The 25,388-nt window shown below is 50.9% G+C and overlaps 1 protein-coding gene across 5 annotated transcripts in view; it reads right to left on the bottom strand.

Annotated features, from left to right (window-relative positions):
- Positions 1 to 21,720, bottom strand: part of PPP2R5D (protein phosphatase 2 regulatory subunit B'delta) — a 36,124-nt gene extending 14,404 nt beyond the window's left edge. For 2 of the 5 annotated variants that reach the window (XM_068960651.1, XM_068960652.1), the window contains exons 1-15: positions 21,613 to 21,720; positions 16,597 to 16,674; positions 3,981 to 4,191; positions 3,541 to 3,740; positions 3,342 to 3,452; positions 3,125 to 3,217; positions 2,560 to 2,690; positions 2,363 to 2,422; positions 2,143 to 2,251; positions 1,929 to 1,982; positions 1,468 to 1,638; positions 1,234 to 1,361; positions 485 to 586; positions 319 to 391; positions 86 to 202 (exon numbers count right to left, since the gene is read on the bottom strand). In XM_068960651.1, the coding sequence (XP_068816752.1) occupies positions 86 to 202; positions 319 to 391; positions 485 to 586; positions 1,234 to 1,361; positions 1,468 to 1,638; positions 1,929 to 1,982; positions 2,143 to 2,251; positions 2,363 to 2,422; positions 2,560 to 2,690; positions 3,125 to 3,217; positions 3,342 to 3,452; positions 3,541 to 3,740; positions 3,981 to 4,191; positions 16,597 to 16,674; positions 21,613 to 21,639 (1,665 nt within the window). In that variant the 5' untranslated portion in view covers positions 21,640 to 21,720. Of the gene's footprint in view, positions 1 to 85; positions 203 to 318; positions 392 to 484; positions 587 to 1,233; positions 1,362 to 1,467; positions 1,639 to 1,928; positions 1,983 to 2,142; positions 2,252 to 2,362; positions 2,423 to 2,559; positions 2,691 to 3,124; positions 3,218 to 3,341; positions 3,453 to 3,540; positions 3,741 to 3,980; positions 4,192 to 16,596; positions 16,675 to 21,606 lie in introns of all 5 variants that reach the window. The other 3 variants (XM_068960655.1, XM_068960653.1, XM_068960654.1) reach the window with 3 other exon arrangements.
- Between the last annotated feature and the right edge of the window lie 3,668 nt (positions 21,721 to 25,388).

The raw sequence follows: 25,388 nt of genomic DNA, 5'->3' as shown, positions 1-25,388 counted from the left end.
TCTTCCTCCCCTTAGTCCCCAGCTCTGCAGCTCCGGCCTCCTCTCCCTCCCAGGGCTGTCTTGTCTTTGTGCTCCCTGCTCCTACCTGCACGGCCTCTGTCTCCACTGTCCTCTTCAGAAGCTGGATGTCCTCTGCCGTGGGGGTCTCGGTCTCCATCGAATACACGGGGGGCAGAGGGGGAGGTGCTCGGAACATGGGATACTGGGAGGAAAGGAGGCGGACAAGTGGCCAGAACCACCCGGGTGGTGTGTGGCCCTGTCCCTCCCCCACCCCCAGCGGGGACCTCTCGGTGCAGAGCGATGGCAGAACCAGCTCACCTGGGGATTAAGTCGGGCCAGCTCCTCAATCTTTTGCCACATCTCTTCTCTCTCCTTCATGCGAAACCTGCCCCTAGAGAGGGAGCAAAGACAGGATTTGGATGGGCTTGAGAGAGAAGCACAGGGGCTGGTGTGGAAGATGAACACCCCCCAAGAAGAGACTCACTTCTGCTTCTCAGCCTTGTACTGTTGTGTACAGTCATCAAACAGCTTCTGATTCATCTCCATAAACAGCTTCAGGGCATTGTAGATCAGCCCGTGGATTGTCCTGCGGCCAGGAAGAAAGATGAGGTAGATTAGAGAAGGCACTACCATTACTGTGCCAGGGCCTCAGTTCATTCTCCCACGAGGCATCTCCACTGAGAGCTTTCCAGCAGACTCCTCCCATCCCATCAGCCTCTGCAGCTAAAATCTCATTGCTCTGGACAGATCATGTGACTTGAGACTGGCATTCAGGCCCTTTACAAATACGGGTCTGCCTGTCCATCCTTGCCTGAACCCCGCACTCCAAGAGCCCACTCTTTCCCATTACTTCTCATTCTTCCACCCAGCACTAATGGCCTCCCAGCACACTTGTTTTTAGCAGGAAAGCTTTTTCATGACGCTGGGATTTAATACATTCTAAGAGGATCACATCAGCTTCTCACAACATAGAATTAACTCTCCAAAGCGGCAGAATATCTGACCTCAAGAAGAGATGTGATAGAGGCCACTAATCAGGTGCTGGGTGGCACAGATCTCCCATGTGAGTATCTTTTCTCCCCAGTCAGTCCCTCAAGGCCCTGTTAATATACAGTGGGCACCAGCCCCGGCTTGCTGAGGGACCAGGTGAGACCACTGGCTCTTGAGTCCATCCCCACCCTCCCATATTCCAAAACCAGATCCTCACTGCCCAGCGCCACCCCAGTTCCCTACTTGTTCCAGTGGCTCTTGGAGTTCCTGTAGAGTGCAGGGAACATGATGGGGAGGACTCGGGCGGCGTTGTCACTTATCAGGCTCATGATGTATTCATTGTTCCAGTAATAGAGGGCACGCTCCGCCACCTGGTGGGGACCGGTGGGACTCAGTCGGGACATGGCTCACTAGGCTGAAGCCCTGCCTCCGTTTTCTGGGAGGCCGGGGCTGGGATTTTCTGGGCCTGGGTCTCACCTGGAAATGGGGGCTGGAGACACACTTGGCAAGCTGGCGGAAGAGAGGCTCCATCACTTTGCTGAACTCTGAAGGCTCAATGACGTCCAGGATCTCCTCTAGCTCATTCAGAAACATCACTTCCTTGGGGCTGTGGGTCTTGGGCCAGAACTTGAGGAGGCCTACAATCACCTGCGAGGAGAGGAGGACCTGGAATAAAACTCTCCCTCAACCCCTGCCTGCTTCTCCAGGAGGCCTTCCTGCCCTCTCCCCACCGACCCTGGTGGGCACAGCTTGGGTGGCCTTGGCTGAGTGCTGGTATTTCTCCAGCGTGGATCTGGGTGCTCCTTCAGAGAGGAAACCATGTCACCTGTTGGGTTACACCCCTCCTGGGAACCTGCTTCTGGCGCTGCTCAAAAGGTACCCACTGGCAAGGACTGATGACGGGGAGAGGTAGACCCTGGGCCTGGGGGGGTAGTTACCGGCTCAGTGAGGCTGCTCTCCTTCTCTAGGAACTGCACCACGCAGTATGCCAGCTGTGGGAGGTTGAGGGAGAAAGGAGGTGACGTCAGGGCTCAGAAGGTCATAGCGGTCGGTAACAGAGACCAGACCTCAGGACAGAAGGGGAGGCATGAGTCCCCCTCCCTCTTTTCTCTGCCCCCAGAGCCAGCAAACCCCAGGAGGAAGGCAGCTTACCTGAGGGTGGTAGACACTCAGGGACTTGACCTTGTGAAGGGGAAGAAGGACCCGGATCAGGAACATTTTGTGCTCTTCCTTCAGGGGCAAGGCAAAGCCATTGATGATGCTGGGAGGGAAAGGAGGGTTGTTATGACCAAAGGGCCATGTCCAATCTTAAGGCACCTGTTACCCCTGCCCGACCTTGTCCAGACCTGTGTGCCCCTGCCCCACCTCTCACCTGCCCAGAATCTCCAGGAGCTCAGCAATCCCATTGTGATGCTCCGTCTCGTAGATGAACCTGAGGGAGGAACAGAGGCTCTCTTGATAACCCCCGATACCCCTCCGCCCTTCTGCAAGTCCCGCCTACCGCCCTTCTCCCACTTCCACCTTAGTGGGGGGCTTGCTTTGCTCCTGAGCCCCGGCTCCTGGCCTCACCTGTAGAAGATGTGGTTGATCTGCCTACGGATATAAGCCCGGAGCCCCAAAAACTTGCCATAGATGCGATGCAAGATGGTCTTGAGGAAGTCCCGCTCTCGAGGGTCCTCACTGTCAAACAGGTCCAGGAGCTGGGAGCAGGCAGGAGGAGAGACGGCAATGAGGCCAGAGTTGGGGGAAGGCCGGGGCTGGGGTGACCTGGGTACTGGCCAGGGGAAGCCCAGAGGTTCTGAGGTCAAAGAGGGCACGTGGGGCCAAGCCCCTGGGCACAGTGATTCTATGCTACTGCTCTCCCCCCGGTGATGTCTGGGTATGCACCCTGCATACCCCATTGGGGGATGGGGGGGGCAGTGAGCAGTAACTCTGCTGCTTTTGTGTTTTCTTCCATTATGCTGGAAGCTTCTATGAACACAGGCTTGTTTAGACCCCCGAGTCAGTTTGCAGTAGACACAGCTGAACCCTAATACAGTACCGATATTCAGCAGGAGCGGCTGGGATGAGTCGGGACGAGGGGCTAGAGTTCATGGACTGGAGGGAGGGGAAGGCAGGAACCTCAAGGACTCACAGCAAGGACAAACTTTTGGTCAATGTATTTCTTGGCTATGTTTGGCTGGAAGTCAGGAGACTCGAGGAAACGTAAGAAAAACTCATAGACGAGCTGCGGGGGGGAAAGGAATATCACTTAGGGGCATTCCCCCAGGACTGGGAGCGCCCCCTTGCTGCGGGGCTCAGAGCACCCCACTGCCCACAGGTAGGCCCCGGCCCCCTCCTTCCCCTGGTACCTGGAGATGCGGCCAGGCGGCCTCCAGGGTGGGCTCATCTTCCTCAGGGTCAAACTCAGCCCCGGTGGGATTCGATGAAGGTGGCAGCGTCCGAAAGAGGTTCACTGAAAACTGAGGGGTAGAGAGGGCCCAGGTGAGAGCTCCGTCTGGCTCCTCCGGGGCCCCTGCCCCACCTGCCTTCCCCTTCCCCAGCGCCCACCATGGTGACGGCCTCAGGGTAAATGGCCTCGGTGACGACATCGCGGCTGTGGGTGATGTACTCCACCATTTCGTTCAGTCCTGCCCGCTTCACCTCCTTGAACTTGAGGTCACTGAGTGGGTCTGACACGAAGTCGAAGAGGACGCAGCACTGGCGCAGCTTCTGGATAAACAGCTCCTCCCGCTCCTGGGTGGGCGAGTCTGGGGTGGGGAGGGGGGCCAGTCAGGTCTCCTCCATGGTCCTTCACTGCCCTGCCCTGCTCGCCTCGCAGGGCCTTCCCCTTCCTCTTCCTGCTGCCACCCTGCTCCCCTGGCACCCCAGCACAACCCCCCTCACATTCTCTAGAATGTCCACCCCCCAAATACCCACAAACTGCCATTCTGCTGATGCCCACTGTCCCCTTGGCCTGATCCCCAGCCCCCCTGATCTTCCCCGAGTACCTTTCAGGGCAGGAAGCTTCTGCAGCTCCCGGTTCTTGCTGAGGTTGAAGCGGGAGGAGCTCTGTCGTCGCTCCTTCTTGACAATCTGGGGGCCCCCTGAGTACTTGATCTTGCTGAGCTGCGTCGGGGGCGGCGTGCTGTTGCTGGGACGCTTGTTGGATGATGGCGGCTGGGGTTGTGGCTGGGGCTGGGGCTGCGGCTGTGGCTGGGCCTGGTCAAACAAGCATTTCACTGAAGTCCACCCGCCAAGCTCTGCTTCCCACCCCTGGCCTGGTCCATTGCCCCGCCTCCACCCACCTCTACAATAAACCCCCCGGCCCCAGGTCCATTTATGCCTCTACAGGCCTCAGCAACAAACAGCTGCCTACTGTCCCAAAGGAGCCAAGGCCAGAGTCACAGGTAACTTTGGATTGTGGCCCTGGAAGGGAGTGAGTGGCCTAGAAGCCATGTCACCCAAAGTGATGCCCACTGCCTGTGCACGAACAGCCTTCAGAACACTCACTTGTGTTCTTCAAGAGCCAGAGCTAACTGACGGACTGATGGTGACAGAAGTGAGACCCATGGCTCTTCTGCCAGGGCGGAGATGCCAGTGGTGTGTGCACGCTGGGGAGGGGAGGGAGATGCGGGAAGTGACTGAGAAGGTGCATGAGGAACCTTTTGACTAATGGAAACATTCTGTATCTTGACTGGATCAGGGAGGTGGTTCGTAGCACAAACATAGGTAAAAATTCATCAAGCAGTATGCTGGAAATTACTGTATTTTATCATTTACCAAATGTGTGACATTCTCTAGTTAAAAGAAAGAAATTCCTTCTCATGTCTCAGCAGTTTAACTTCTAGAAATGCAGTTTAAGAAAAATTCTAAATAGGGACTTCCCTGGTGGTCCAGTGGCTACGACTGCACACTCCTAATGCAGGGGGCCTGGGGTCTATCCCTGGTCAGGGAACTAAATCCCACAAGGCACAACTAAGCACAGCCACATAAATAAATAAAAAAACTTTTAAGGGCATGGGAATTTTATAAAGTGAAAAATCCTAAATATAAAAAAAGGTTTAGTGTGAAAATACTTTTTATGGTCATATAATGGCAAATACATAAATGAATACTTAGAAATCATAGAGTTAAAATTATGTTTATGAAAACTATGTACTCAGTGTAATCATATGTGGTTCAGCTGTGAAAAATATTTACCCAGTCATAGTAATTTACCCAAAATGGATGATAAGTATTTTGAGAGGAGGGGAAAATTGGGCACAGAGGTATAAGACCCTTGGGCCTTAACTTTCCACATTAGGAAGTCAAGAGATATCTAAACCTCAAAAACTTTTCTTTTAAAGCAGTAAAAAAGTTATTTGGAGTAGAAAAGTCAACCTCCAAGGAATGAGTTAGGAGTTGAATGTGGCTGTCACAACAGGACAAGAAGAACCAGGGAGAGGGCTGCCCTGCTCATTATAAGCCCAAGAGCGCTATCTGGGACTTCTTGGCAGTCCAGTGGTTAAGACACTGGGCTTCCAATGCAGGGCGTGCAAGTTCAAACCCTAGTCAGGGAACTAAGATCCCATATGCCACGCAACGTGGCCAGAAAATTTTTTTTAATTAAAAATATATATACATATATAAAGAGTATACTATCTGGCTTTCTGAACTATTACCATATTGATAAAAATTAAAAATAAAACAAAAAGCCTAAAACTATAGAATGAGAGAAAACTGCTCCCTACTGCTCCCTATGCTAAATAAGCAGAAGGCAAATCTGTATATACCAAATGAGCTCACCTACTTGAGGACACATGCACAGAACCCAAAACCCAGTTAAGGAAGAGAAAGAACAAGTGCCCTGTGCTCATGACTATCTCCTGCGATGGCAGAATGAGAGATGACTTTTTCCTATTCTTTTTTTTTTTAACAGGCTGACACTGCTTTTATAAGACAGCTAATTTCCTAAAGCTATTTCTTTACTTCCTCCTGGACACGGGAATCAGAGCCCCATGAAGCCCATTTTCAGAAGCACGCACCCAGGTGGTCTGCAGGGCTGTTCACCCATAGGTGAACCCCCTGCTGGGAGAGGGGAGACTCAGCCACAGGACAGCCCCTGCCCCCACCAGAGAAGAGACTGTGGGGGGGACCATGGGCATGAGGTCCCGTCCGGGTGGGGACCCACTCCACAAGAAAGCTGTGCTCCTGCCCCACACCTGCCATCCCTGCCTCCTCTGCAGCCCCCTCCACAAATTCGCACTTCATTAAATAAGAATGGGGGAAATTCCCTGGTGGTCCGGTGGTCAGGACTCCAAGCTTCCTGCCCTTCCACTGCAGGGGCCACGGGTTCGATCCCTGGTTGGGGAACTAAGATCCCACATGTAGCACAGCCAAAAAACAAATGAACAAAAAAATTTGTTTTTAATTATACTTAAAAAAAAAAAAAGAACAGGAGAATATGAAATTCTCTGCAATAAAGGGCAAGGAGGAAGACACACACTATGCTTTGTGTGCTCTTGAATTTTTTATAAAAACAATTATCTCAAGCTTGTGATCTATCTTGGTATCAGAGGCAGAAGATGAGTCCTGTGTCCAGCCTGGGGCAGGCAGTTAGTCCAGTGTAGCTCACAACCACTTCAGCCATCTGGCCCTCTCCTCCGCCTGAAATGAACCCCAGACACCAATCTGACCAGGGGAACCCAAAGAACTGGGGCAAGAGTGGCCACCAAATACCTCGCTTGCCAGGACTATACCGAGCCAGCGTGATTTTGGTTAGAGAGTGCAAGGCACCCTGGAGTCTGGGGTCTCTCTTCCTGTGCGTGGAGGACGGATCACACCTCGGTGGAGGATGGGGGAGAGACGCAGAAGGTCAGCGGGGCCAGAGCCTGGTGTGCCTCGGACTTTCCCCGCTTCAGGCCTCCGTTTCTCTGTTGCAGGAACATCCAAATCCTTATCTGCGGAGCTTGACGGTCAAGAGCACAGACTTGGGTCTGACCCCTGATTGTACTGTTTATTAGCTGGGTAATCTTCAGGACCATCACAGACGATCAATACTGAAATCAGACTGATTATATTCTTTGCAGCTGAAGGTGAAGAAGCTCTATACAGTCAGCAAAAACAAGACCTGCAACTGACTGTGGCTCAGATCATGAACTCCGAATTGCAAAATTCAGGGTTAAACTGAAGAAAGTAAGGGAAACAACTAGACCATTCAGATATGACCTAAATCAAATCCCTTACCATTATACAGTAGAGGTGAGGAATAGACTCAGTGGATGATATCTGGTAGACAGAGTGCCTGAAAAACTATGAATGGAGGTTTGTAACATGGTACAGGAGGTGGTGACCAAACCATCTCAAGAAAAATAAATGCAAGCAGGCAAAGTGGTTGTCTGAGGAGGCCTTACAAATAGCTGAGAAAAGAAGAGAAGGCAAAGGCAAAGGAGAAAGGGAAAGATACACCCAACTGAGTGCAGAGTTCCAGAGAACAGCAAAGAGAAATAAGAAAGCCTTCTTAAGTGAATAATGCAAAGAAATAGAGGAAAACAAGAGAATGGGAAAGACTAGAGATATCTTCAAGAAAACTGGAGATACCAAGGGAACATTTCATGCAAAGATGAGCACAATAAAGGACAGAACTATAAGGACTGAACAGAAGCAGAAGAGACTGAGAAGAGGTGGCAAGAATACATAGAAGAACTATACAAAAAAGGTCTTAATGACCCAGATAACCAAGATGGTGTGGCCACTCACTTACAGCTGGTCATCCTGGAGTGTGAAGTCAAGTGGGCCTTAGGAAGCGTTAGTACAAACAAAGCAAGTGGAGGTGACGGAATTCCAGCTGATGTATTTCAAATCCTAAAAGATGATGCTGTGAAAGTACTGCAGTCAATATGCCAGTAAATTTGGAAAACTCAGCAGTGGCCACAGGACTGGAAAAGGTCAGTTTTCATTCCAATCTCAAAGAAAGGCAATGTCAAAGAATGTTCAAACTACCATACAATTACACTCATTTCACATGCTAGGAAGGTTAATGCTCAAAATACTTCAAGCTGGGATTTAACAGTACATGAACCAAGAACTTCCAGATGTTCAAGCTGGATTTAGAAAAGGCAGGGGAACCAGGGATCAAATTGCCAACATTTATTGGATCATATAAAAAGCAAGGGAATTCAAAACACAATATCTACTTCTGCTTCGTTGACTACACTAAAGCCTTTGACTGTGTGCATGCATACACGCTCAGTCATGTCTGACTCTTTAAGACCCTAAGGATTGTAGCCTCCTCAGTCCACAGGATTCTCCAGGCAAGAATACTAGTTTGGGCTGCCATGCCCTTTTCCAGGGGATCTTTCTGACCCAGGGACGGAACCCATGTCTCAGTACTGCAGGTGGATTCTTTACCGACTGAAGCACCAAGGAAGCCCTTGACTGTGTGGATCACAACAAACTGGAAAATTCTTAAAGAGATGGGAGGGACTTTCCTGGTAGTCCAGTGGCTAAAGACTCCATGTTCCCAGCACAGGGGGCCTGGGTTCAATCCCTGGTCAGGGAACTTGATCCCACATGCCGCAACTAAGAGCTCAAATGTCAAAACTCGCAGGGCAGCCAAATAAATAAATACTCTTTAAAAAAATAATAATAATAAAATAAAGAGATGGGAATACCAGATCACCTTACCTGCCTCCTGAGAAACCTGTATGGAGGTCAAGAAGCAACAGTTAGAACTGGACATGGAACAACGGACTGGTTCCAAATTGGGAAAGGAGTACATCAGGGCTCTATATTGTCACCCTGCTTATTTAACTTATATGCAGAGTACATCATGTGAAATGCCTGGCTAGATGACTCACAAGCTGGAATCAAGACTGCCAGGAGAAATATCAACAATCTCAGACATGCAGACGATAACACTCTAATGACAGAAAGCAAGGAGGAACTAAAGAACCTCTCGATGTTGGTGCAAGATGAAAGTAAAAAAGCTGGTTTAAAACTCAGCATTCAAAAAACTAATTTCATGGCATCTGGTCCCACCACTTCATGGCAAATAGATGAGGAAACAGTGGAAACAGTGACAGATTTTATTTTCTTGGGCTCCAAAATCACTGCAGATGGATTGCAGCCATGAAATTAAAAGACGCTTACTCTTTGGAAGAAAAGCTATGACAAACCTAGACAGCCCATTAAAAAGCAGAGACATCATTTTGCTGACAAAGGTCCATCTAGTCAAAGCTATGGTCTTCCCAGTAGTCATGTATGGATGTGAGAGTTGGATCATAAAGAAGGCTGAGCACCGACAAACTCATGCTTTCAAACTGTTGTGCTGGAGAAGACTCTTGAGAGTCCCCTGGACTGCAAGGAGATCAAATCAGTCAATCCTAAAGGAAATCAACCCTGAATATTCATTGGAAGGACTGATGTTGAAGCTGAAGCTCTGATACTTTGGCCACCTGATGCAAAGAGCTGACTCACTGGAAAAGATCCTGATGCTGGGAAAGATTGAGGGCAGGAGGAGAAGGGGATGACAGAGAAAGAGATGGTTGGATGGCATCACTGACACAATGGACATGAATTTGAGCAAACTCTGGGAGGTGGTGAAGGACAGGGAAGCCTAGCATGCTGCAGTTTAGAGGCTCTCAGAAAGCCGAACACGATTTAACGACTGCACAATAATACCACCTCCAAGAGGTCACAGCCTCTCTGTGCCTCATTTGTAAAGCGGGGATAGCGACAGGACTGACCTCACAGGGCTGTAATGAACAGTACAAGGCACATGGAAGTGTCCTATAAGTAGCATCTTCTCTATTAATACTCTTATCATTTCCCATCCTTGGAAATCTCTGAGATGAGCACCTCAAACGTTCCTTAGAGGGACTTCCCTGTTGGTCCAGTGGCTAAGACTCCATGCTCTCAATACAGGGGGCCACGGTTCAATCCTTGGCCAAGGGACTAGATTCCACACGCCACAACTAAAGATCCCGAGAGCTGCAACTAAGACCTGGCGCAGCCAAATATTTGAAAAGACCCAACTTCTTCCAAAAAGCCTTCTCCAATCACTCTAGGCCTTGCTTGTCCCTGCTCCACCCCCGACCTCCTAACACTGCTTGCCTGTTCCACTGGCTCTGTGATCATCCCCAGTGACACCACTTGCTCACTCTGTATATATGTCATCCCCTCACTAGAAAGCAAGCCCCTTTAAAGCCAGGACACTGGTTTGTACGCCTCTGGATCTCCTCAGCACTGGCACCTAGCAGGCATTCAGCAGATCACTGGTTGTTTGATAGATGGAGGGGCCAAGCCCAGACCCATCTCCACAGGCCCCTCTTGTGCCCACCGGGGACCCTCCAAACAAAGCCCTGCACAGTGGTCGGGGCACAGCAGGAGGGAGAAACACTGAGGAGATGACAGTGATGGGCTCGGCGGCAGCTGAGGAGTGAGACTCAGGAATAAGACGTCTCTCTCCGTCTGCCCAGGTAAGATGCAGAAACCCGAATCTGCATGAACTTCTGACTGAGGGGACATCCAGAGAAAGGAGGCATTCTTCCCAAAAAAGGGAAAAGCAAGACCTCAATTTTCTGTGCTAACGAGCAGAGGATTGGACTAGATCAGCAGTTTGCCAAACATTCTCCAAGTAAGGTTTTAAGAAAACAGACATTGCATGGCTGAAAATCATAGTTTTAAAAAAACCACCCAATGAGTTGATGCCTAAGGTCCCTTCCCCAGCAGGAACTGAAGGCTGGGGTGGCCAGAGAGCCACTGAGCCAGCTTGGCTCCCCTGCCCTGTCCCTACCCCACTGGGCCACCCTGGTTTTATAAGGACCATTGGCTCCTAGGCCCCAGATACAAGGAGCAGCTGAGAGACAGCTGGTCTGGCCAGCAAAGTCCTGGTCTAGGAAACATACTTGTCAGAGGGAGTATGGGTGTGTGCCAGGAACTCATTAATGTTCAACCCTTTCTCCTTAAGGCTCCATCTAGCATCCAATGTCTCCTTCACTGACCTGGGCTGGAGATGAGAGGCAGGGGCATCTCCAGGAGAGCCTTCTGCAGACATCAAAGTATGGGTGGACACTGCCCAAGGGCAAGCTGGTGACCTGCCCGCTACCCTCTCCTGTGTCCTGCCTGCTCCCACTTCTGAGGCTCTGCAGTGGCTGTCACCTCTGCCTGACGAGCCTTCCTTTCCATTTCTTTTCTTTTTAATATTTATTTATTTCACAGCGTCGGATCTTGTTGCAGGTCACGGACTCTTGTCGTGGCACATGGGCGGGCAGCAGGCTTAATTGTCCCACGGCATGTGGGATCTTAGTTCCCCTACCAGGGTCCAACCTGCGGCTCCTCCATCGCAAGGCAGATTCATAACCAGTAGATCACCTGGTGGCTCAGACAGTAAAGCCTCTGCCTATAATGCGGGAGACCCAGGTTCGATCCCTGGGTTAGGAAGATCCCCTGGAAAAGGCAATGGCAACCCACTCCAGTACTCTTGCCTGGAAAATTCCATGGATGGAAGAGCCTGGTAGGCTACAGTCCATGAGGTTGTAAAGAATCAGACACAACTGAGCAACTGCACTGGTCTGTAGCCCACCAGGGAAGTCCCCTCCTCTCACTTCTAAACTCACAACAGGATTCAAGCTCCAAGAAGCCTTCCTGGATGCAAGCCTCCAGCAATCCAGTGGGGACATGAATTGACGCATCATACCCATACTCAGGAGAGACTACAACCATACTTGCCCACTCTAAACCAATCTCATTTCAAGCTGATCCTAACGCAGGCACCAGTAATCATTAAACCCATATATTTAAACATAAACTGGCACATAGAGATATAATTTAAGCACTATAGAAGGTATTATAGGAAAAAGATGAAAGATAAAATTATCAGTGAAAAATGAAAGATTAATGTTATAACTTTTGCACAGTGAATTAACTGGCTGAATAAAGATCACTGTAGTTTAAAACTCTGGAAATCAGAGAGGCATTCTCTCCTGTACTGACACCAACAGCTAGCTCTACCCACCTATGCTTAACACAGTCCTTCCTTCATTTATTCACAAATCACGCTATGCATTAGAGATGAAAAGGTGAATAAAGTAGGGCCCTTGCCCTCAAAGCGCTCACAGTTCAGTTGGCAAGACAGACATGAAAGCAATCATTAGTACATGGGCAATACAAAACCAGAGAGTGGCAAAAGATTTGGGAACACAGAGGGCTGAGTGACAAATGCTGCCTAAAGAACTAGGGGAGCCATCCCTGAAGAGGTGACTTTTGCTTTGGCTCTTAAAGGATAAACACAGGTTTAGGCAGAGAATGAAAGGAAAGGGGACTTTCCTGGTGGTCCAGTGGCTAAGGCTCTGCACTCCCAACGAGGGAGTCTGGGTTTGATCCCTGGTCAGGAAACCAGATCCTGCAAGCCACAATTAAGACCCAGCACAGTCAAATAAATAAATAAAATAAAAAATTTTTAAATAAAAAGAATGAAAGGAGAGGGGGGAAAAAAAAAAAACAGTCCAGGCTAATGTGCATGTTAATTGCTTGGTCGTGTCCAACTCTTGGCAACCCCATGGACTGTAGCCCACCAGGCTCCTCTGTCCATGGAATTCTCTAGGTAAGAATACTGGCGTGGACAGCCATGCCCTCCTCCAGGGGATCTTCCCCACCCAGGGACTGAACCTAGGTCTCCAGCATCTCATTGCAGGCAGATTCCTTACCATCTGAGCCACCAGGGAAGCCCCCAGACTAATGGGATAGCATCAATAAGAGCCACGAGCCATTAAAGGCTCATAGGATTGAAAGGTGGGAGGTCTAGTGGGGTTGGAAGACAGGGCAGGGCCAGCCCACGAGGGCTGAGGGTGGGAATTTGAATTTGTGAGCAATGAGATGACAACAGGAGTTTTTCAGTAAAAGGCCTGATAGGACCAAAAATGTTTTTAGGGTAACAACTCTGTCTACAGGGGTGTCAGGCTGAAGTGGAGGAGACTCAGATTACTTCCTCCTCCCTTTGTCCCTGCTCCCAGAACTCAAGATAGGGCACAGCACATAGCAGAGTCCACAGCAACGAACTGCTCTCTCCAAAGACAGACCAGGAAAGACCCCTGGCTTGCAGCAGGTCTGACCTGATCTCTCAAGACTCCTCTCCATTCTAAGATTCTTCACCAGCCTATCAGGTCATTAAGAACACGGGAGGCCTGGCTCCCAAGCCACACAGGCCTGGGTTGCATTCCAGCTCTGCTGTTTTATTGCAGAGTACAAGCTACTTAATATCACTCAGCCTCAGTTTTGTCTGTAAAATGGAGCTTAGGATGATAGCAGATGCCCTCAGGGGAGTGCTGTAAAGATTAAATGAGAAGATTATAAGATCAAGTGCATGCAAAGTAATTAGCACCCTGCCTGGGTCAGAGTGTGCTGGGTCCCCCCAAAATTCACATCAACATCTGTGAATGTGACCTTATTTGGCAACAGGATCTTTGCAGATGTAATCAAGTTAAAATGAGGTCACATTGGATTATGGTGGGCCCTAAATCCAACATGACTGGTGTCCTATTAAAAGGGAAATTTGGACACAGACATAGAAGCACAAGGAGCTTCCCTGGTGGTTCAGTGGTAACAATCCGCCTGCCAACGCAGGAGATGCGGGCTCAATCCCTGGGTCGGGAAGATACACTGGAAAAGGAAATGGCAATCCACTCCAGTATTCTTGTCTGGGAAATCCCATGGACAGAGGAGCCCGGCAGGCTACAGTCCATGGGGTCAAAAAGAGTCAGACGTGACTTAGTGACTCAACAGAGGCACAGGGGAGAATGGTGAGTGAAGGCCGAGTTAGAGATTGATGCACCTACAAGCCAAGGGCTTCCCAGGTGCCTCAGTGGTAATGAATCTGCCTCCCATGCAGGAGATGCAAGAGGTGCAGGTTTGACCCCTGGGTCGGGAAGATCCCCTGGAGGAGGAAATGGCAACCCACTCCAGTATTCTTGTCTGGGAAATCCCATGGACAGAGGAACCTGATGGGCCACAGCTCCTGGGAGAGAGCAGAGAGTCGGACACGACTGAGTACATGAGCTGAGGAACACCACGGACAGAAGAAAGCCACCAAAAGCTAGGAGAGAAGCACGCAAGAGAGTCTTCCCTAGACCCTCAGAGGAGCGTGGCCTGCTGACACCTTGATTCCAGACTTCGGCCTCCAGAGCTGTGAAACAGTAAACGTCTGTTAGTTTAAGCCACCCAGTTGGTGGTAACTAGTTATGGCTGCCCTAGGAAGCTATACACAAGTACCTGCTCAACACAATACACATTGGCCGCTAGAACTATTATTAGGATTAACTGGAAAGACTAGCAAATGTTGGACACAGGGTAAGTTTGACTGTAAGAGCCCAAAGTTCAGGATTAGAAAAAGGGCAAGAGAAGGACTGTGCCTGGCAACTCCCCAGTGGTCCAGTGGTTAGGATTCTGCTCTCTCACTGCTGAGGGCCTGGGTTCAATCCCTGGTTGGTGAACTAAAATCTCATAAGTTGGGCAGCACGGCCAAAAAAAAAAAAAGAGAGAGAGAGAAGGACTGTGTCAAACAGCTTCTGATGTCCTGGGCCTCATGGCCTGGTCCCCAACCATTCCACCATCCCTTCCCCTAGGGCTACCCTTGTGCATTTCTGCAAATTCACAAAGCAGAATTCCTGCAGCTGCCTCAGACACGTGAGGCTCCGTTTCACAAAATAGAGGCTGAGGTAAAGACAACACTCTCCTTTTCCAGAGGGCAGCAGAGGAATCACAGCAGCTAGTCTCAGCTCTTTTCTTAACTTGCTTGGACCTTCATTTGCCTACCTATGAAAGAAGACGGTTAGCCTCTCAGGCTCCTTCCAGGTCTAACTTGAAGCTGGTTTGCGTGCTCACTCACTCATGAATGTGTTCAAATGCTGGTGCCTCTCGTGTGCCAGGCCCTTCGGCGTGAACAAGAGCCTCTTGGAGCTCACGGGCTAACCCAGGAGACAGCTGATACACAATGAATTCCCAGGAACTGTTTCGTTACCGCTGTGGTTAAGCACTGCCATGGAGTGATATAGAAGCCCTGATGCCCTGGGCATGGGGATGGGGGCGGGTGGTCCAGGAGGGCTGCTTCCAGAAAACGATGGCCCATCTGTCCAGTAACTGAACGAGCAGGAGTGGGTCAGGCAGAAGGTGGGAGCTGCCCCTGAGCTACTCCATTCTGTCCCTTTAAATCCTATTTCTGGGACTTCCCTGTAATCCAGTGACTAAGACTCCTTGCTCTCAAAGCAGGGGGCCTGGGTTCCATCCCTAGTCAGGGAATTAGATCCCGCATGCTGCAACCAAGAGTTCACATGTTGCCACTAAAGATTCTGCATGCTGCAACTAAGACCCAGTGCAGCCAAATAAATATGTATTTTAATCCTGTTTCTAAGTCTCTCATGCCATTTTGGAATCAGTTGCTGGCTCTGACCACCTTCCCTGCAGGTCCCACAGGTTCATGGCTCCTGAAGGGGAGACTGAGCCTGGAGAGGGAGCGCCGCCGCAGAAGCATCTCCAGCTGACCTCCTGTGAACCGAGGGCACCAGCACACAGAGGAGGAAGCCAGCTGGGGACAAGCCACTGCTTGTCCAGCACTGGGTGACAAGGAAAAGCCAAGACACGTGTCTGGACACTAGGGTAAGTGCACAGGAAGGAGAATTCCTCCTCTGTGGTCCTCAACTACCACCTCTGTAAGGTGGGGAAAACCTCCCCAGCTGCTTCCCACCACTTGAGTGAAGAGAAAAATGATGGTCGCAGGTGTAAAAAGTGCTTGGCCCTCATTGGAAGTGACAGGGACCAGGAGGATCCAGAAGAATCAAGGGCCGCAGTTAACCCCAACCAAACACTTTTTAGTCCATCTCCTCTCCACTTGCCACCCCAACCCCTAAGACCTGCCTGGAATTAGGGAGTTCCATTTCCTTTTCATCTCATCCTCTGAACAGCTTAGCACAGGAGGTGGGAAGCATAGTAACAAGGATCGGTAGCTTCTGGGTAACACAGACATCTGCTGAGGATGCTCCCAGGACCGTTCAGCATCTGAGCATCCCACTGAGCACACTTCCCAAACTTGCACGGACACACTCCAGACTTCCTTAAGTCCCTCCCCCGTTCTGTGCACGCACAGCTTGCCATTTATTACTTTATGGCCCTAGATTACCAGGCTGCGCTGACCTCTGCTCATGACTGTCCTTCAGCAGCTCCCATCTGATCTGCACCAAGGGCAGCAGGCCCAGCCCTGCCCAACTCAGGGACACTAGCCACTCCCCACCCCAGTCCCACCCAGAGCCACGCAGAAGTCACTTGCCGCCCCACTGAGCACCTGCGCACTTTCCCCTCCTCCCCAGGACCCAAGATCCCCCGAGCTTTTTGCCCTAAAAGAAAAGGAATTCTCAACCCTTTGGTAGACAGAGAACTGACTTTCACAGGAATGGCTGGGGAGTCGGGAAAACTGGAGGGGGTCTTTGGTCCACAGCAGCCAAACGAAATGCTGCCTGAAGACAGTCTGGCCAGCCCCTCCTTCCCTTCTGCCCGATAACCTCCATCCCCTCCAGGGACCCCTCATCCCACTGGCCATCACACAGCTGGAGCTGCTGCCTGCAGCATAACTAGGGCAGTGCCCACGTTCATTACCTCCTCCGTGCTCTCGCCTCCACCATCCTTGCTCGAGCTGCTGGGCTTGGCCGTGCCTTTGGCAAGCTTGGGGGGCTCCTGAGAGGAGGAGATGGAGAGTTAGCAGTTGATGAGGCAGGGGGAAGCCCTATGCACATCCCTTCGGTCTTATCCAATTACCCAATTGAATCAATCAGTCAGGACCCGTGAGCACGTACCTTAAACCTGGGGGAGTAGGGTGGGGTTTGGGGTACACCAAGGGAGATCGGTCCCTCAAGGGCACCAATGAGTTTAGAATCTGGTTAGAAAGACAACTCCAACACACAATAATACAGCATGATCATGCTTCTTCATCTCACAGGACTGGTGTATGAGTCAGGGCCTCTGTCAAGTAAGAACCAGGGCGAGGAGGCTCAAGGGAAACGCATCCTGGAATAAGCTGCTCAGACTGGCTTCTGGCTAAAGTGGGCAGAGCGGGCCTAAGGCTCTCAGGCTAGAGGGAAGGGTCATCACTCTACTCCCGAGGCTATCTGGGAAGACCGGGAAGCATTTTCTGGATATCACAAACAGCACCAGACTAGTAACTGCTACTGGCATAATCAGTGGGGCCCAAGGATGCTGACAGGTATGGGGATTGTCCCAAGAAGGCCTTGGTGGACAAGCACAAGGACAGGGATGGGGGTAAGGCCCTGAAGGGCTGCAAAGAGCGAGCACTAGTCTGAAGTCTCCCTGGGGAACCTGGCTGCGGGCTCAGAGCCCTGGCCTGCCCAGCATCTCTTCCTATGCTTCAGGCCAAAAAAACCAACTGCCCAGGGAACAGGATGGGGAAAACGGGGAAAAGACCTGAGGATTTCGGTCCGACTGCAAGCTCAACACAAATCATCCACGTGCTGTGCCTGCCACGGCAGCTCATGTGACCTGCCGTCTGGTTAGCAGACCTGTGCGGCGTGCCTGTCCTTGGCACTGATGGAGGCTCTAGTTCAATCGGGAGCCTCAGACTTTGGGAGGGACAAAGACAAATGCTAGGTTTTGTTCAGGAGGGAAATACAACCCATACTGGGAGTATATTCAAAAGCATGTCCTGAGAGCAACAGCTGCAGGAACTGGGATAGTTAACAATGGGAGGGAGGAGCCCTGGCGGGTGGGGGAGCTAGAGGGATCCTTACAAATAAATGAAGGGCTGCCATGTGGACTAAAGATGCAACTTGTTCTATGTGGATCCAGAAGCCCTATGAGCCACGGGCTAAGGCGGCAGGAAGACAGGCTGAGACTACAAACGAGGAAGACTTTTCTCCTGGAGCAGCTGCACAGAAACCTGCTGCCTAGGGAGGTGGCAGCTCCCCACCTGACAGCACTCAGGCGGAGGTGCACTGGGGCCTCCCCCAGGCACGACGCAAAAGGGGCCCGAGCCTTAAAGGCAGGTGGGTTTGGGGGACCTTGGAAATCACTTCCAGCTCTGAGATCCTGCGACTCCTGAGCACCTGAGCCCCTTCAGTGAGAACTGTTAAACCCAGTGATTATGCTGATGGGGGCTAAAGGATTTCAGGGAGAAGCGAGCGCTGCGTGGGCTGGAGCAGGGGGAAGGCTTCCTGGGGGCGGGGAGGCAGGGAGCTGTTTCTAGGCGTGGAGCAGCTCCAGTCATGAAGGAGCCATGCGTGTGCTCTAGGCAGCTGAGCGCCTTCCCCGTGGCCCCTGACCAGGCTGGGCACCCTCACCCCTTGCCAAGGAGCCAGGAAGGGGCACAGAGCATGGGGCGGAGAGGAAAAGGATCAGGGGGGTGCCTGCAGGATGCAACACTGGGGTGACCGTCTGCACACGCCCGTCGTGGGCTTCTGGGACACAGCTGGCCCATGTGCACACACGTCTCACTTCTCTCCTTGACCGTGGGCTCCTCGTTCCTTTCTGTACCCCTCCACCCACCCTGCAGCGCTCAGACATCTTTCTCAGGGAATGTGCCAAAGAGAGACCCCAGCTGCTTGCGGGGGTGTGTGCTGACGGGTTGTGGGCAGTGGGAACCAGGCCTCCACCCTTGCTCCCTGGCTCCCGCAGGACAACAGGCAAAGTACCCATGCTTCAGCCCAGCCCAGCCGTCCAGGGCCACACGGCACTGTGGTTTACAGGCAACCGTGTGTTCCAGCCCAGCTCTTTCTAGCTACACAATCATGGGCTAGTTAACTAACCTCGCTGAGCCTGTTTCCTCATCTATTCAGTGCCGACAATCAAAGTACCTGCACTTCTGCTTATTTAATGTTTTTACTCTTTAATTTTTTGGCTGCACCGCACGGCATGCAGGATCTTAGTTCCCGGACCAGGGATTGAACCCACACCCCCTGCAGTGGAAGCCTGCAGTCTTAACCACCGGACCACCAGGAAGTCCCCCTAGTTCCCTTTAGCCCAGTGTCTGGCACATGAAAAACGAAATGTTAGTCAATGTTATTACTATTATTATGAACAAGAAAATGGGAGGGAGCGGGGACACCTCCACCCAGCAACCAAAAAGACAGAAGTCCTAGATCAGAATGTGAGGGAGGAGAAGGGATGCAAACTCCCCAAGGGTTGACTCACCGCTCATACATTGAGCGCCTAAGGTATACAAGGGAGACACCAAACCAAAATGGAGCTTAGTTATTTTCTCAGGGGAAGAAAAGACATGTCCACAGTTCCAGTCCAAGGGAACACGAAAAGGCCCTAAGTAACCTACCAAGTGTTCTGCAAATCCAGGGGAGGAGGGCTCACCCCCAACTAAGGGTTTGCAATGGGCTTTAGGAAAGAGGCCATGAGGTTTGGCCAAGAACGGGACCAGCAGAGATAAAGGAGAAAGGGGAGAAACCACAGATGAGCAATACAGATCCTCCATCCCCCCCTCCTCTCCGTCCCCACCCCACTTCGGCAAACCCCAGTCACACTGTCAGGACTTGTCAACCATAGGAGGAGGCCAAATGCAATTGGAAATCAAAAGTAGAAAGTGCCTACTTTCAGAGGTGCCTGGCCCCATGCACCCCGATCCTTCTCATACTCTTTCCCAACCAAACACTTACACCTGTGGTCCTAGAAAGTCTTAAGAAATTTTCTTCTCAGTCCTCTAGTAGATAAAGGCTTTCTGTGGATGAGACAGTATCTCTTCCATCAGACTAAAAACTACAAATCAGGGATGTCTCTGGCAGTCCAGTGGTTAACACTCCATGCTTCCAGTGCAAAAGGCTCAGGTTTGATCCCTGATAGGATAACTAAGATCCTACAGGCTGGGCAGTATGACTAAAAAGTAAAAATTACAAAAACAAACTACAGATCGGCAGGGAACTCATCAGCTTTCTCTGAATTTCATCCTTCTCCACACTTCTCGCAGAAGCCCTTCAGCCCCTGGTGTGGCTGACTTGTGTGTGTATCACCTACAGCTAAGCTGCCCAAATCACCTCAGCATGCCCGCTTCCCAAGGGCACGGGGCCTGGGTGGGGCACCCAAACCTGCCCAGCTCAGCTCCCTAGGAGGTACAGTGCCTTCTATACTATTACTAACCCAACGTTCAGAATCTCAGGCCCTGAGAGGTTATGGGGACAATCCAGAATCAGAGCCGCCTGGCAAATCTCCATCGGCCCCAGGATAAGGAGTCTAATTGATAAGGTCAGAGATGGCACAAGCAGCAACCCAGCCAATCAGAGGGCAAAGGAAAACGAGACACCTCTGGGGTCATAAAGTGGGTAAAGAGAACACCAGGCCAGAGCTGGCGCCCACCATGAGGGGCCAGCCCCGGGGAAGAGAAGAAGCTGGGGGAGGCTGGAACTGGTATCCTAGCATCCTCTGTGTGAGTCTGTACCTCAAAGGAACCACACCTCTGAGTCAGACCTCAGCAACAGCAGGAAATAGAGGGTACAAAAAGACAGGAATGAAGAAGATGGGAAGGCAGTTCGGAGGTAGAGGAGGAAGGTGAAAGAAGGTAACATCAAGAAATGGCCTGTCAGGACACCAGACAAAAAGCAAGGGTGTCCAGGGGTGGCTCGCCTGTGGGCTAAGAAGAAAAGCTGTATCTATCTGTGAGGGCAGATTCCCAATTTAAGGATAGTATGGCCCTGGAAAGACAGAAACCCAGCACTGGTACAAAAACGGAAAAATGCAAAGGTTATTCTCAATTAGGAATAAGGGGAGGGGCCTGCCCAGATGATGAAAGGTGACTGGTTTCGGATGAACCTGGGAGCGGGGTGATGCCTGTTAGCAAGGCTTTGGTACAGAGGAGGCCTTTAAGTCAGGAGACCTGATATTACAGATGGGCCTCCAGGAGGCTGTGTGACCTTGGCCCAGTCCCTTCCCCTGCCCCCCAGATCGAGGCCTCAGTCTCCTCATCTGTATCATGAGGGATTGCACTGAATGCGCTCAGACACCTTGACTTCCAAGGTTCCATCAGCAGAAGGAAGGGTTCGGTCCTGGTTTACAAGTTTGTGTGTGAAGGAAGAACTAGAGGGAGGGGCCTAGGCCAGATTCGGTGGAGGAGAGAGAAAAGCAGAGAGAGCTGTTCTAGGTCAAGGAGCTTGGCGGGGAGGGAGAAGGTTGCTGTAAGGGACGGTGGAGAAGGCAGGCCCAGGCCCAGGCCCAGACGGGTGAGAAGAGGAGGGCAGAGAAGGGGCTGCGCGGGGCTGAAGAGGGGGGGCTAGTTCTGGAGGGAGGTGCTGTCTCAAATAAGCGCCTGTCCCAAACGGCAAACGGGTGGGGGATGGGGAGGTGATGGGGGGAGAAAAAGCAGGAGAGTGACCTGGGAGCGAAGCAGGATCTGGAGGGAGGAGGTTACCCTGGGCCGGGGGTCGGTGGAGAGGAAGGGAGGTGCATGCGGGGCGGACTCTATCCCGGACAAGGGTGGGAGCTTTCTCAGCTGCGGCAAAGGCTGGGGGTGCGACGGGCAGCGGGGATGGAGGGCTGGCCCCGGGGAGTCCTGCGGGGGCCGGACGGGAGGGTATGTCTGGGGCTGTCCCGGGCCTGGCTCGGGCCCCTCCCAGAGTTCCGCGCAGGCCCCCGAGGCGAAGGCGCGGGGAAAAGGACCACGCTCACCTTCTCCTTCTTCAGTTTATAGGGCATCTCGGCCCGTCCGGACCCTGCCCGGCTCCTGCGGCCCCGCTCCGGCTCCGGCTTTGCTCGGCCGCACTCGGCCCGCTCGGCGTCTCTTCGCCACCGCCTGCGCGCTGCGCCCGGGTCGAGCGATGTCTGTGTTCCAATTGGCCCGAACTCTTACAAACCTGCCTGACAACCAGGCGCCGCCTCCTCCGATTGGTCGCTGGAAGCAAGCGGCTTCTTTTTTTTCTCATTGGAAAGGAAGAGTACAAACCGCCAGGGTTCGACTCCCAGAATTGGCTGAAGTGGGAGGTCCCGCCCTAAAGGGGGTCGAGCTTAGCGTGAGAGGCGGGGGTCAAGGGAAGCCCGGGCTTTGCACCGAGTGCCGCACTTCGGCGTCTGGTGTGCGTTGTCTTCGGCCATTCTTCGCAGGTCGTTCCGCTCTAAAGTGGCTCTCACTCTTTCCCCACTGCGACTCCGCCCAGTCCGAATTGAAGGAAAGAAGCCTTAAAATGAAGGGTACCTTTCTTCATCAGGGTAACGTGACACTGATTGCCTACGTAAAATTGTAGAGAGCTCCCAGGAGTCCTCGAGGGCCTGTTTCCTAGAGGAGGCTTGAGGAGGATCAAAGGGGAGGCCTGGCAGGAAGGGACCGGGGTGAAATGAGATGAGAATCCAGGATTTGTTCCAGCTTTGGGAATAGGATCCCCATCCCTACTGCAGCTGTCCTAGGGTTGGGGAACCAGCTGGACACGAGCATTTGGGAACGCAGTGGACATGCTACCTCATTCTTGAGCGTCTCGGGAAATATATCCCTTACTCTGGTTAAGCCAGTGTCCTAAAGGATAAGATCAGTTCCTGCGCCCAAGAAGTTCACAGCATGGTGGAGTTCACAGCCTTGTATAAACCTATGATTAAGATACAATGTAATAAATTACACCAAACTAGAAGTGGCTAGAGGAATGTTTCAGAAAGTCAACTTCCAGCAGCAAGTTGACTACATGAAGACACTGAGGAAGGCTCAAGAATAAGCCTGTGGTCCTTGCCCAAGAGAGCAGTGTTATAAGGCAGTATAGGCATAGAGAAGAAATGACAACATTGGGAAACGTGTAGAACTAACAGGATTTGGTGAGTAATCCGATTGCAAAGAGAGTGGTAAAGGAAAAGGAAGAGCTCAGGATGACTTCTGAAAGCCATCGAAGATGTGAGAGGAAACTGTGTGTCATAGTGACAAAGGAAGTATAAGAGGATTGGTCAGTAATGTCAAATTCTAGAGAAATGTTGCTCAAGATCGAACAGGATTAAAAAAAAAAAAAAAAGACCGAATAGCATCAGGGCTTCTCTGTGGTTAAAAATCCCCCTGCCAGTGTGGGGGACACAAGTGCAATCCCTGGTTTGAGAAGATTCCACATGCCACGGGGCAACTAACCCCACAACTACTGAGCCCACACTCTTAACGCCAGTGAGCTGCAACTACTGAAACCCACACCCTAGAGCCCATGCTCCACAGCTCGCAGCAAGAGAAGCCACCTCAATAAGCCTGCACACTCTCAACCAGCGAGTAGCCCCTACTTGCCTCAACTAGAGAAAACCCACACAGCAACAACCCAGCACAGCCAAAGATAAATAAAATTATTTTTAAAAAGGTTACAGATTATCTTTGCAGGAAAGTTTCAGAAGAATGGAAGGAAGGTTATAGTGGGTTAAAGAGTGAGCAAGAGGTATGGAAGTAAAGGCCACAAATCTAGGCTGCTAGCTGTCTTACAGAAGTAATTCTTTGACTTTCATTGACTAATGATGATTTCAAGATAATGCAGAGTGGACGACATGCTAACCATTATTTGCTCAAGGAAAAACCTATGAGAAAAGCACGTTTATTTGTGAATAGATATTTGCATCTATATGGATGCCAACCCAGGCAGGGTACCAGATATATTTACCCATTTGCAAGACCTCAAGGAACACCATAGCTGGCCTTATTCTGTGTAAAGGAGGCATATTCTCTTTGGAATCACTCCACCATCCTCTCAGTCCTTGGATCTCTGTCTTGGGGACAGAGCCACGTAACAGTTTCAAAGTGAAGTCACTCAATTGTGTCTGACTTTGCGACCCCATGGACTGTAGCCTGCCAGGCTCCACCAGTCCATGGGATTTTCCAGGCAAGAATACTGGAGTGGGTTGCCATTTCCTTTCTCCAGGGGATCTTCCTAATCCAGGGATCAAACCTGGGTCTCCCACATTACAGGGACTCTTTACTGTCTGAGCTACCAGGAAAACCGCTAAGAAAGTGTGAAAGTGTTAGTCACTCAGTCATGTCCGACTATGCAACCCCATGAACTGTAGCCTGCCAGGCTCCTCTGTCCGTGAAATGGGAACGTTCATCCTTGTGAATTCAGGTACCTAGTACATTCTTGAAAGTGAAAGTCGCTTAGTTTAGTCCGAATATTTGCGGCTCCATAGACTAAATAGTCCATGGAATTCTCCAGACCAGAATACCGGAGTGGGCAGCCTTTCCCTTCTCCAGAGGATCTTCCTTACTCAGGGATCGAACCCAGGTCTCGCACATTGCAGGTGGATTCTTTACCAGCTGAGCCACAAGGGAAGCCCAAGAATACTGAGTGAGTAGCCTGTCCCTTCTTCAGCGGATCTTCCCGACCCAGGAATCAAACTGGGGTCTTCTGCATTGCAGGTGGATTCTTTACCAACTGAGCTATCCGGGAAGCATGCTGTTTTAAAGATGTACAACTTGGCAATTTTAGGTTTAGGACTAGAGGTACATCTAGTCCTATGTCAAACATTAAATTTTTTTTCTTGTCTTTCTAGGGATAGAAATACCTTACAATACGTAAATCTTATAGTAACCTCCCAGATTTTCAGGAAATTTTCAGGAATGCAAAATGTACAAAGTAGAGGACTGCCTCAAGATGAAGGAAAGGAGAAAGTTGGGCAGAGAAGGCAAGAAAGAGAATGCAAGGTCCAGAAAGAGGATATTGCCACCAACCAATCCATTGATTCTTTTTAGTTTTCGGTCACACTGAGCAGCATATGTGATCTTAGTTTCCTAGCCAGGGATCAAACCTGTGACCCCTGCAATGGAAGCACTCAGTCCTAACCCCTGGACCACCAGGGAATCCTCCAAGCCATTGATTCTAAATGCAAGTATACTGTTAATAACTGGGAGTGTGGCCAGCTAGTGTTCAGGTGTCTATACAGAGCAGTGGAGGTGTGGACAAGGAAGGACTGTTAAGTAACAGCCCAGATGAGAAACAAGCTGTTGGTCTGGTACTCAATGACTGAAGCCTTGAATCTCTCTCTCCTGCTTCATCTGCTGTTCATTCCTCTTTACGGTGGAAATGGGAATGGATCTCCAGCTACAAGGAATGAGGAGAGAGAACATTTAGTTTTGGAGAGATGAGAAAGGGAAGCTGCTTTGTCTTTGTTTCAAGTTTGGTGGGAATAGAATGAACAGGACAATAAGCAGGACAAGAAACACTGGAACGTGGGTTTTGTGTAGAATGTGTTGGAACAGGTGTGGCAGCACCAAGCACTACAGGGCTACATGAATCATTTGCAGTAATTCAGCCAGCAGCTGCTCCACATCCAAATGCCTGTCTGAGACATATAACCCTACCACTCCCTCCTGCAACCTTCCCGCAAACCTCCAAACCTCAATGCCTATAGTTCCACGAGTGGACACCTTCCTAAACACTATACCCACAGCTCCCAGCAGTGGGCCAAGTTTGGTCCAGGGCACAATGATCGTTCACTGATCATTC

Source organism: Capricornis sumatraensis, chromosome 22 (genome assembly GCF_032405125.1).
Source record: "Capricornis sumatraensis isolate serow.1 chromosome 22, serow.2, whole genome shotgun sequence".
Lineage (NCBI taxonomy): Eukaryota > Metazoa > Chordata > Mammalia > Artiodactyla > Bovidae > Capricornis > Capricornis sumatraensis.
The sequence above is the reverse complement of the archived record's forward strand: the minus strand, read 5'-3'. Positions and strand labels throughout refer to the sequence as shown.